The sequence below is a fragment of the Chiloscyllium plagiosum genome, unplaced genomic scaffold (genome assembly GCF_037043375.1).
Source record: "Chiloscyllium plagiosum isolate Xiang-an unplaced genomic scaffold, Cpla_swu_hap1 HiC_scaffold_52, whole genome shotgun sequence".
In the NCBI taxonomy this organism is placed as follows: domain Eukaryota; kingdom Metazoa; phylum Chordata; class Chondrichthyes; order Orectolobiformes; family Hemiscylliidae; genus Chiloscyllium; species Chiloscyllium plagiosum.
Genome location: NW_028270190.1, coordinates 14,832,970 through 14,845,838, shown reverse-complemented (window position 1 = coordinate 14,845,838; position 12,869 = coordinate 14,832,970). Strand labels below are relative to the sequence as shown.

The window sequence follows — 12,869 nt, the reverse complement described above, 5'->3', positions numbered from 1 at the left end:
CAGATGGATTGAGTTTCGGAGCCACGCGGTAATATAGCAGCTGTACAAAACTGTGGTGTGGCCACATTTCGAATATTGCGTACAGTTCTGCTCACCGAATTGGAAGAAAAATGTTTAAGGTTTGGAGAGGGTTCAGTCATGATTTACGTGAATGTTGCCTGGTTTTTAGATTAGATTAGATTACATTATGGATGGAAGGTATTATTAGGAAAGTTTGAGGCACTTGAGGCTGTTTTGGTCAGAGAGAAGAAGGTTGAGAGGTGACTTAATTGAGACATAAGAGATAATCAGAGAGGGAGACAGGGTGGAGACTGACAGCCTTTATTCCTCAAATGTCTAGCACGACGGGGCATCTTTAAATTGTGGGGCTGTAGATATAGGACGAATGTGAGAGGTAGTTTTTTTTCCTGAGAGAGTAGAAAGGCTGTGGAACGCACAAGTTGCAACAGCAGCTGACACGCCGGGGTTAAGGGCATTTAAATGGTCATTTGGGAAACGTACGGATGAATCTGTTATTGTGTAATTGTAGATGTGCTTTACTTTTGTTCCAGAGGTCGTTACAACGAGGGCCGAAGGGTCCGTGCTGTGCTGTAATTTTCTATGTGTTATGTTCATTATCACGGAGACTAGGTTTGCTTTTTGGGGTGACCTGTCAGATAATAGGACATGAATGGCATGGATCGAATAGTGAGTAGGAGACCTTTTTCCCAGGGTGGAGGAGTCAGTTACTTTGGGAAACATGCGTAGCGGGAGTGCATTTTAAAAGAGGCAAGCATTTCACACAAAGTGATGAGTGCCGGGAGCGCTCTCTGAAAGAGTTGGGAAAGCAGACACAATAGCAGTATTCAAGACGTACCTGATCGAAAACAAGAATAGGAATGGAGGTTGAGGGTCATGGTTCCTCTAAGTGAAGACAATTCATTGGTGTCGGGCAATATGTGTCAGCACAGGCTTGTAGGGCCGATAGGCCTGTTGCTGTGCGATAACTGTCGTTACTCTTTGTTGTATTTTAGGCAATGACATCATATTTCCTAACTTGCATAAATCTTCCCAATGTTCTATTCTTCTCCTTTTTGTGAATTGCCCTATTTGCAGATTTCCATCAGCGAAAACAATTCCTGAACCGCAATGATATTGCCACTATTGTACCCATTATCACTGCAGTAACTATATTTAAAACGTTCAGATCTAATCAGTCAGATCCAAGTGAATGTCAGACTTTAAACTCATTTGCTTTCTGAATAATTGTTCCTTCAGTGATCAAGGTAATTCCCTCCCTTTACTTCTTGATTCTGAATCTTTTTGTTTTGTTGTTTTTAACATGAAACTGGATATTTGTTCAAACTCCCTGCTACATTCGTCTTTTCCATTATTCATGGGCAAATCTCACCATCGAAATAATCAATATTTCAGCTAGCTTCTTCCTTTAAATAAGTATTAAAGTCCTTGCTTTCACTTTCTTTTTTTATTTGTCACTAACATTCATATTCTTGTTCTCTTCATCAATATTTGTCATTTGTCAGTTCCTATTTTTTAATCTCCTAATCGATGTTTGCACAGACGATGATTAATTTCTTTCGACGAGACGTGAATTTGATATTTAGCCATAAATGGTACATTCTTCTCTTACAATCTACACCATTGAATAGTTCCTTGAGAGAAATGCTTAAATATTACCTTAACTGTATCCCACTGTTTATCCAGTCTCTTACCTCACCTTTTTTTCCATCTCCCACTGCGGTAAACGCTGTCATCATCTTCATGTGCTTGATCTTCTTTCAGTTTCAGGCACTAGCTTGATATCCAAGATTTTCTATTTTACATTGCATATGAACTTCCGGAAAGCTGAAACCACTTTTGTTGAAGGAATCATTTACTGGATTATTATTGATGATCCTGTCTCGTTTCATACATACCAGGACGAAAATAACTTGTTCTCCAGTTGATCCTATAACGTATTCTTCGAAAAACTCTTATAATTACACCCCATGAATTCAACCACAAGGTTGTATGTGTCAATTTGATTCATCCAATCAACATGAAATTTAAAATTGTAATGACTTCTTCGATACCTTACTTACAAAATCCCACTATTCCTTGGTTTGTGCTCTCCATCTACGCTCTTAAGAAACGCAGGAATAAGACCCAACAGAGACTTATTTTCCTTTCTCATCACCACACATAGTCATTCAGAAAACCATTTCTAACTATCTCACTGATATCCGATGGTTTTAAACATGAAACAGTGCAGCAAATAAACTAGCCCTTCAGACCACCATGGTTGCGCCGACCATGATGCTTTTCTAATTTAATCTCATCTGATTTCACATGTTCTGTGACCCTCCATATCCTGCCTGTTCATGTGTCTGTCTAAATTTCTCTTAACTTCGACATTGCATCTACTTCGAGCACCTCAACTGGCAGCATTTTCCAGGAATGTGCCAGCCTCTGTGTAAAAAAAACACAAATGCTTGCCTCTCGTTTCAACTTTCCCTTTTCACATTGAAGCTTATCAAACGAGCTGGCCAAATTCCCTCTGCCTTGTTCGTTTACTTCTTAAACATGAAGGATTCTTGAATACTCAGTTGAATGATCCCTTCCGTGACCATTTTGGAACCACTCGTCTGAAACAACTTTCATGTCATACACATTGTTTTGTGACTTTTTACATCAACATTTTAAAAATGCTGCACACATTCAATTTCGGAATTCTATCATTAATTCTATCTTTTTACTGAGGACATACGAGTTTTTTCAGTTTGATTTTTTTTCCTGTATCTTTCCATTTTGATTGCATTGGTTCAATTTCTTCCTTCCCTTTCAACTCGCGATTTACATGTCGTCTTCAGATTTTTTTTTTTGCATTGTCTAAAGTAACAGAAGATAACGATATAAAATATGTCCACCTGTTCTTTATTTCCTGCTGCTGATCCTACAGTCATACCTTCTGAGGACTCATTGCTCAATGTCAGGTTGAATGCAATGTAATCATTACGACATGAGCTGTTGACTGATTAAACCTGTGGACCGTGAGTCAAATAATTTTCATCACAAGAAGGCAATTTATGGAAAAGTATGATTTCATTTTACCGTGTTCTTTCCAATAATTGGTTTTAAATTTAAAACGTCATTAAGTTGATCAATCTAGTGCTGGAAGATTCCAATCCACTGACGATGCCTCATGAAGGTGAATTACATTAAACTTTCAGCATTGGATGAATTGTTGGAATTTTATTGTTTGTATTATTTGTACAATTTATTTTGTTCCTTCTCAGAATAAGGAAACAGCTTACTTGAAAATTACCCACTCCCTGTCTAAGGCCCACTGGTTTTGCCTATTAGGTTGTCCATCATGAACTTCTGGCTCTTTCTGGGCAGTGTGGCGGTATCTATTCTGGCTGCAGCCTCAACAGGCACATTTGATTCAAAATTGGATGAAGACTGGAAAAATTGGAAATCACAACATGGGAACCAGTACACCAAGGTAAAAGGAGAGTCTGTAATGTTAAGCTCACTCAGAATAGGAATGGTCTGCACACAATTGACAGAGATTGAGAATATGTAGCTACAGTAAATGAGAGGTATCTGTTGAGTGAAGTGACATTGAGAAAATATTGATCTTGAAATTCAATGGGTATTCTCCAAGTTTCAAACTTCATTAGAGAACTGACCAAACACAAAGTGAATCAGTAGCGACTTGGTGTATCTTAATTTACTAGGATCCCGCTGCAGTCCTGTTGGATTTACTACAAAGACCAAAAACCTGCCTCTAGAAGATTAAGATCCATTCATGGTGTTGAAGAGGCAATTGTAAGTGGGCAACTTGGAGACAGAGGGATGGGGAAGCCGTCTGATCATCCCAAGCGGCCCATTCAATGAAGCGTCTCTTTGCCGACACCGACTTTACTATGCTGGCAGCTTAAGGCAGGTCTCTCACACAACAGGTTAAGAAGGTATATACATGCACAGTAATTGCCCATGTATTGGCCTCGGTGTTTTCGCAAGGACGTGGCTTATTGAATTCCCCGCCTGCCACTGGCGTAATCTTACTTTAGACAGGGACAGGTGGTAGTACAGAGAACGTATCTATTGTCAACGTCATTCATGACGGTCGATTAAACCATCCTCTTGTTCAGCTATTTTATTCTTAATTCACTTTCAGCATGAATCTCTCAGACTGACAGCTCGACAGGCTTTGCTACGGGTGCGTTATTTTGAGTGGGGTGAGGGGAACCTGATTAATAATTTTCAGATCTGGGTGGGAGGATGGACCCTGACAGCAAAATGTTATTTCAGGTTTCACAAGCGGATTTTTAATGCTTCTGTATAATTTTATAAATGAAAGATGCTGCAGCCTGATTATATTAATCTCTTTATTCAGGATGAGGAGAGCTACAGGAGAATGATATGGGAGAACAATATAAGATACATCGAACAACACAACATCGAACACTCATTGAGAAAACGCACATCTAAAGTGGGAATGAACAAATTTGCAGCTCTGGTGTGTACAGGATGTATCGTCTGAGATCTATTTGATGCTGGTCATTGTGAAATTGTGAAGCTATATAATTGTGAAGTTATATTCAGCTACAGGAGCAGCACTTGGACATTTGGTCCTCTAAGCTGACTCACTCATTCAGTACACTCAATGAAGGATCTCACTTTACTCCAAATTGTTGATTCCTTCCTTCTCATTCTAGGTTTCCATAACCCGTAACTCCTCTGGAAATCATAAACATCTCTCTCAAATTTGTACATATTCAATGACTCAAGTCTCCATCTCTCTCTGCGGAAGAGAACTCTCATGACTAACAATCCCCTGATTCGATAATTTCTGCTCACTTGCACGATCAGATTCTGTACAACTAAATTGCATTAAACAACACTGGCTGGCTTGAGCTCCCTCTATGGACGGCAGTCACACGATGGATACACGTCTATGTTGTTGAGTCTTCACAGACGGTGTCCATTATGACATCTGGAAGCAGGAGTTGCATTCTGTACTGTGGAAGCTGCTCCCTTCGGCAACAATATTCTTTTTGAGTCTGCTGCATCTCTGGCTCCGCCCTATCTGTCGCTGACTGAACTTTATCCCACAGCAGTTAAAGTAACCTGCATTCCAAACAAATTGAAGTACATGATCCTGCTCTCTATTATTGCTCCTCAGAACAGTTGGTCATTTCCCCAATTCTTGGCCTCTCAAAAAAATGTGACTAATGACATCAGCATTACACCAGCATTCCATGAATTGAAAATAAATTAATTGAATTGAATTGGATTGAATTGAACTGAGCTGAACTGAGCTGAACTGAACTGAACTGAATTGAATTGAAGCGAATTGAAATTAATGTGACGTGTACTGAGGCAGAGTGAAAAGCTTTGTCTTGCGAACAATACAGGCAGATCACAGAGTTAAGTCACATAGATAAGTAAATAATAGCGACAATGTGTACGCCAGGCCTTGGTTCTGTACTCACCTTTCCCATCAAGAAAATCATCCTCTCACCATTAGCCCTGTCAATCCCCCTCGAGTCTTATTTGTTTCAGTATGATCAGCACTCATTCTCCTCAACTTTATTGTGGAGTGGGCCCAGTCTGTCAAAATGTTTCTCTTGTGATAACCCTCTTCTTCGTAGGAATAGTTCTGATTAACCTGCTTCAAATTTCCTTCCAAATATTCCTCCGTAACGAGTGAAATCAATGCTCATCACAGTGCCTTCTGTGTTTGTCCAATCGCAACAAGACTTCCCCACTTTGATACTGTCTTTGCTCTGCATTAAAGACAAATATTTGTTTGCCTCTTTAATAACTTGCTGGATCTATGTGCACACAAATATTAATAAGTGAACAAAGAGACAAAACGTTTTTTTACCACAGGAAAGCCGATATATTGTGTGCACTTGGAGTTTTAAAAGACATGTCATGCAGTGCCACATCAGCTGTTGCTAAACAAAATAACAGCTTATGGTTTACTGCGTAACATATTGGTATTGGTAGAGGATTTGTTCGCGAAAAAAAGAAACAGAGAATGGGATGGCAGAAAGTGAAGACAGAAATAATCCTATTTTTCTTCTGGGATGGAGGGGAACAACTGCACCAAAGATTGTCTAGCGAGTAAAGACTAATCAGGTTGGGACTTTACTGAATGGGGTTTATAAGAATGACAGGTGATCCCTTTGAAATTTATATGTTCTCACTGGGTTTGACAGGGTGAGTGCATCGATGATGATGACGCGAATGAGAGAGGCTCGGAATTGACATCATCGAATCACAATAACAGCGTTTTGAAATCGAGATGTGGAGGAAATCCTTCTGTCTGAGGCCTGAATGTCTTTGCAGGAAGATAGGATAGTGAAGAAAGCGTTTGTTATGCCCGCCTATATTTGTCATGTTATTGAATACAGGTGTTGGGATGTCATGTTGCTGTTGTGAGGACATTGGTTAGGCCACTGTTGGTATATTGCATGCAAGTCTGGTCTCAATCCACTCGGAAAGATGTTGTGAAACTTGAAACGGTTCAGAATAGATTTATCAGTATTTTGGCAGGACTGAGGATTTGAGCGATAGGGAGAGGCTGAACAAATTGAGGTTTTGTTCTCTGCAGCGTAAGAGGGTAAGGAGTGACCTTATGCAGGTTTACAAAATTATGAGGTGCATGCAGAGGATAATTAGACAATTTATTTCTTTCCCCTGGGCTCGGGAATCCAGAACGAGAGGGCATAGGATGAGGGTGAGAGGGAAATGATTTAAAGAGAGTTAAGGGGCAACTTTTTCACACAGTGGGTCGTACATGGATGGATCAAGCTTCCAGACCATGTGGTGGAGGCTGGCACAATTGCAACATTTGCAATGGGTATATGAATAGGAAGGGTTTGGAGTGATACGGGTTGGGTGTTGGCAGGGGTGACGAGATTGGGTTGGGATATCTGGTCAGCATGGGCAGGTTGGACCGAAGGGTTTGTTTCCATACTGTACATCTCTATGACACTCGGCCTCTCTGTATGCCTAATCTGAGAGAGATTCTTAAGCGGTAGGGGAATCAAATGTTACAATGAAAATGAAGGAACGGGAAAATGGGCAATTTTGGGTCAATCATAATGGAATGATGGAGCAAGGTGGAGGGGCCACTAGTCTACTCATGTTGCTATTTCCTATGTTCTTATGGGTGAGGAAACAATTGCGCAAACTGAGTAAGACAGCCTGTCAACGGCATTGAGAGGAGTCCTTAGGTAAGGATAAACACCCCAGTGGGTGGTGACACCAATGAACATGCAGTACAGGTGGAGAGCCTGGGAAATGGAATGGAATCTTTGCAGATAGCAGGGTGTGAGGAGATGTAGTTCAACGTAACTGTGGGAGTCAGTAGATGGTCTAGCACTTAAATGGAAACATTAAAATCAAGAAAGGAAAGGAAGATTTTCAGAGATTCCGGGTGAAGTTGGGACAAGGGTGGAAATTCGAAGTAAAATTGATTACTATTTCTAATTCTGGGTGAGAGTAGGAAGCAACAATCAATGGATCAGAGACAGAACTTTGACAGGGGTCAGAGTAGGAGTGGAACAAGCCGTGCTCAATATCGCCTGCAAAAAGGCAGGCGCAAATCGGACTTTTGCATGGACCTCGGGCCCAGTTTATTACTCAGAGGATGAGACATATTCAATCCCCTTTCAAACCGACATGTGCCCCTCCCTACCAATCAAAAAGAGACACCAGATAATTAAATACCAGTCTGCAATCTCAGTTTGACATGCAGACATCCACAGTTCCGGATGATAAGTTATGTGATGATGGATAGCATCAAATCTGGTCATTTTCTAACCATTCCAACCCAGTATCTTCATGAAAATGAACAATCTGAGTTTCGCATCTAAATCTAATGGTCCAAGGGCCATGAGGCCAACTCAAGGCCAACGTGTTATCTGGAAATCAGGTCAGGCAAGTGATGAAATTTGAAATCCTCCTGACTGGGAAGGTTCATCTCAAACACCAAAAAATCCCACCAATCTCAGGTGACTTAACCTATCATTCCATGATGACATTGACCTGTCAGGTTTTAATGATCAGAGACGACTATCGAACTGATTCTTGCAAAATGAAACACATGTATAAAGCTCCTGCCATTTTGGTAATTGAAAGATCGAGCAGAGATATTTGAGCTGCTCGAAGTTTCTCACACAGCTTTATATTGGATTGGGACGAAATGGATGGACACTTATTTGCCTGCTGCTCATTTATTCAGTCAAAGATTAAACACGAGGAGCGAGTGCCCTCATTGCTTTCCCCGCACTTCATGCTAAAGTCAGCGAATATGTAGAATGTAGCTCTCTTACGTGATTGACACTTCTCCTACATAATCACCACGAAAAGTAAATCATTTCACCAATGTGTTTGAATTTTCAGACCACTGAAGAGTTCAATCAGCTAATGAATGGACTTCTCCGAATCGAAGCTGTTAACATGACTGAAATTGAAACTGATGAAAGAGATGAAAGTAGTGATTCTGAAGAAAGTCACATTCAATTGAGAACTGCAACTGTTGACTGGCGGAGAGAAGGATTAGTTACTCCAGTGAAAAACCAGGTAAAAATCAGAAAAAGCTCTCAAGTTTATTAAGTGCAGACATTAACTTCTCAACAGGATTGGGCGTTATGATCAGCTTGTAGGAATTGTTAGGAAAGGCTAGGTTTCAGTAGATCATTTTTAATCTAAATTGCTTCTCCTGCTTTATTGTTGCATTTGTTTCCTGGTATTGGCTATGGTCAGGCAAGGGAGCATGGTACATGTATCAATTGTAATATTCGTGCTTTTACTCACAATATCTAGAGAATTTTTACTTCAAAATCAAATTCAATGGTTAGATTAAATTGTAAAATTGAAGTCTACCAGTACAATTCCGATGTAATAAATATAAGTTCAGATGTAAATTGGCACAACTCAACAATGGTAATGTTGCAAGCTGCAGAGCCAAGCTTCCTTGCGATACCATGTCCAGTCTTATTCAAAGAATATTCGATCATATGCTCGATACCCCAACTTTTAAAACCACATTTACAGTTCACTTCTGTTGGGCCTTGTACCTCTCTCAATCATTCTTTCCAACTGGGCAAGGCTGATCGACAGGAGATCAGGCAGCATCCGAGGACATTTTGCTGAAGCTCCTCGGATCCTGCCTGAACTGCTGTGCTCATCCAGCACCATTGATCCAGAATCTGGTTTCCAGCATCTGTAGTCATTGTTTTTACCTTAATCAACAGGAGAGCAGATCCTGCTTTTAAGCATATGAAGTATTGTGTACAATTGGGAGTTGTAAATGATCGGATTATACTGTGATTCACTAGGTGTCAGTTGCATTGAATGTTTGGGAGGGATTCCACCACGAGGCTCAGTGAGATTTCTCACTATCGTTATCATAACCATCTCATTAGCTACGTCAATGCAGCTATAACATCCGCTCCGAGTCTAATCTTCACACAAATTCTTCCCGAAACAATTCAATATAATCCTGATTAGCGCCTGATATCCTGGGAGCTGAGCCATCATGAAAAGGCTGCTGTGAACCCACATGAGCACGAGCATGGTAACCTTGCCCTGCTCAGATAGGAATGCTTTCGAACATGCCAGAAAATGGGACAGAAAAGCAACTAACATTGCCATAAGAATGCTATGTGTCAGAATCTCTGTGACCACTCACCTTCTCCCTCCGACTCACTCTATCCCTGCCCCAGAACCCCCTCCTACCCAGATTCATGCTGTCACTGACGTCTTCCTCATCTTCAAAAGCAACATCGCATCGGCATTGCCACTTCACTACCTCGGAATACCTTCTGCATGTACCAACACCAACAGCCATGTAAAACTTAAATCTCTCACCCAATCCTTCCCTTTCTGTCATTCCAGGAGATGAGAGAACACTGGAGGACAGAAAGCTCTTGGATTGGTGGAGAGGTGTCTGACACCAGATTCCTCAACCTGAGAGGAGTGATTCCTGTTTCTCACAAGAAAACATGATACACTCACATTCCACTAAGCGAGTAAATACCACTCATCACTCCTTTGTTAGCGCTCTGTCAGTCTCATTAATTCTTCAGTGTGTCTTTGCATTGGTCCCACAAACTTCTGTCTCTCGTGTTCTGTCGGTTCCGTCAGCATCTACTCTCGCTCCGCAGGGAAATAAGACACCTCCTCGTTCTCTGAGCATGAAAGTGTTGCGGCCTCAGAGGAAATATCAGTAAGGCTGCGTCCAGCACACACCACCAGCTCCCTGGGAATGTGAGCTATTGAGGGTGTGGGAGCACAGTTTGGTAAGCCCCTCACTGTGTCATTTCCCACAGCACTCGGAGGGCTGCCAGCGACCCGGTGCGGACAGAAGAGACCGTGTTGTCGGTAAACATCTACATGTACCAGGGAACAGCAGATGCAGCAGACAGGAATGTACACTTGAAAGACGACAGGGATGCAGATATACTGTGGGGACACAGATATCCCAATCAATGAATCATCTAACCTCCATGGAGAAGCAGACCCAGCACCCTCAGCGTCTGCTGGCCATGGCCACAAAGCTGAACCCCAACGCCCACTGCTCCACAGGCCTGTAGTCGAGGTGCCACTTTCTAATCACAAGTAATAGGGGCAGTGCCCTGCTGGAGGAGGAAGCACACACAGGTCTCTCCGAAGACCCAGACTCAAGATATCATAGAAGTGGCTGAGCCTCCACCTGCAAACTGCTGCCCAGTTCTGCTCAGCATTGTCAGAGCTCCCTCACCCCCGCCAGACAGAAATGCTGCAAGGCTGACTGAACAAACCACTGCAGGGCTAACAGGCAGCAACAAGGAGTCCGATCCTTTATTCACCATTGCATCTAGTGTTAACACCCATCCTCGCTCACAACTGCAATCTCCCAGACCGCTCAACGCACAGCCCTCAGAGGTGAAGAATTGCAAACTCTTCTTCCTGTGACAAAAGTTCCCAATCCCCGAACTGGTCACTTTGTAGCCAAAGGACTGTTGAAACCAAGTCTCTGGATTGCAGACGCAAATACAACTCCCCACCTCACCCCCCCCCCCCCCCCCCCGCCCCCGCACCAGACTATGGTCGATCCCTGGACTGGGGACTAGCAAATGCCAGATGCCAAAGTTCATGGGCAAGGCCCATACAACAGGAGCCTGTGCATCTTGCCCTGAGATGCCTTTTGGTCTGATCGAACACCATGGTCGTTTGTAACAAATCGGAAACAGCGTTCATCCTGTCCCTCTCTGAGAGCCATGCGATGTCCCCTAGATAGCCAATGCATTTTGTGAATTTGTCGAGAGGGGAAATTGAATAATGAGACAAGTTTTGCTAGTAAGGAGACTTTTCATCATCAAATAATCCTCTTACATGTCAATGCTTCAAGTTGTTAGTCACTGCTGTAGAAATCAGATCAGTCCTCCTGGGAATAACCCTAAGGATGCTGCTTGGCCCAAACACTGTCCCCACCAGGCACTCAGCTCCAGTGTGGACCAGCTAGCGAAAAATTCTCCGACATCTTCAAACTCTTTCTTCTACAAGCTGAAGTCCCAACCTGCTTCAAGAAGTCCACCATCATTTTCGTAAGTGAGGAAACAAAACTCATACATTGTTCCTTAATGAGGACCGACCAGTGGCTTGAGCACAATAATCATGAAGTGCTTCGAGAAGCTGGTGAGGGTCCAAATCAACTCCATTCTCCCAGCCTGCCTCGGTCACTTAAAATTTGCCTTTTAATGTAACAGGTCCACAGTGGGTGAAATACCTCTCGCCCTGCACCCCTTGAACATCTGGACAAGGACACTTTTGTCAGACTCCTGCTCATGGACTACCCCTCTGCCTTCAACACTCTTATCCTCTCCACATTGAACTCAATACCCTGTGAAATTGATCATGATTCTATCCTCTGCAACTGTATCCGCAGCTGTCTGACCCACAGATACCAATCATTGAAGATAGGCAACTGCACCTTCCCCCGGATAACCTTCACCACTTGCGTCCCCCCAATAATGAGTGCTCAACCAGTTACTGTACTCCCGTTACACCCACGAATTCCGAACGAACACCATCTATACATTCACTGACGACAGCACTGTAACAGGAGGGGAATTTGACAACGATTAATGAAAAGACAGAATGGAGATAGAGGGATCATTGACGTGACGCAAAGAGAATAGCGTCTCTCTCTCGCTCAATTTCGGTAAAATTAAAGAACACATATTTGACTTCAGAAGGAAAGGAGAACAACACGCTTCCATCTCCATCAATGGGAATGAGGTTGAGAGAATGGAAAATGTCAAATTTCCTAGACTGACCATAATGGAAAAACTTTCCGGAAAATATCATGTGTTTGTGCCGTTGGAAAATATGCAACAACACCTCTTCTTCCTCAGAGAGCTCAGGAATTTTGGCATGTGCACAACGACCATCACTAACTTCGACAGCTGCACCTTTGAGCGCATACTGTCTGGGTCCAGAAGGCCAGGTATGGCAACTGCGAAGCTCAGGATCATAACAAACTACTGAAGGTTATGTGCGAGTCCCAGACGATCATAGAATCGAATACTCTATCTATGAACTTCACTTACACACCTCGCTGCCACGAAACGGCAGGCAAAATCATCAAGGACCTACCTCACCCCGGTAATGTACTCATTACATGCATTCCTTCAGGTAGAAGATACTGAAGCTTGAACACATCCACCAGCAGGGTGCAGGAACAGCTTTTCCCCAGCTGTTATTAGACGGTTATGAGACTCTCTAGCTCAAATCATACTGGTCTTGCTTACATTGAATTTGCCTTGTGCCCACTCTCTACAATGTAAGATTTGTCCAAGTCTTTTTTGATCTCTTCATCCTCG

At 42.5% G+C, this 12,869-nt stretch overlaps 1 protein-coding gene across 1 annotated transcript; it reads left to right on the top strand.

Annotated features, from left to right (window-relative positions):
- Nucleotides 1-3,352: 3,352 nt before the first annotated feature.
- LOC148134805 (uncharacterized) lies at nucleotides 3,353-12,534 on the top strand. The gene is made up of 5 exons (XM_087985389.1): nucleotides 3,353-3,484; nucleotides 4,382-4,504; nucleotides 8,404-8,583; nucleotides 11,482-11,591; nucleotides 12,240-12,534. The coding sequence occupies exons 1-5, from the start codon at nucleotides 3,353-3,355 to the stop codon at nucleotides 12,532-12,534; spliced, it is 840 nt and encodes a 279-aa protein (XP_087841515.1).
- Nucleotides 12,535-12,869: the final 335 nt, after the last annotated feature.

Excerpts from the sequence above, each read along its gene's own strand:
- LOC148134805 (XM_087985389.1), top strand. The coding sequence starts at position 3,353 with ATGAACTTCTGGCTCTTTCTGGGCAGTGTGGCGGTATCTATTCTGGCT. Across the intron at positions 3,485-4,381 it reads ATGGGAACCAGTACACCAAG|GATGAGGAGAGCTACAGGAG; the intron begins GTAAAAGGAGAG and ends CTCTTTATTCAG. Across the intron at positions 8,584-11,481 it reads TTACTCCAGTGAAAAACCAG|GCACTCAGCTCCAGTGTGGA; the intron begins GTAAAAATCAGA and ends TGTCCCCACCAG.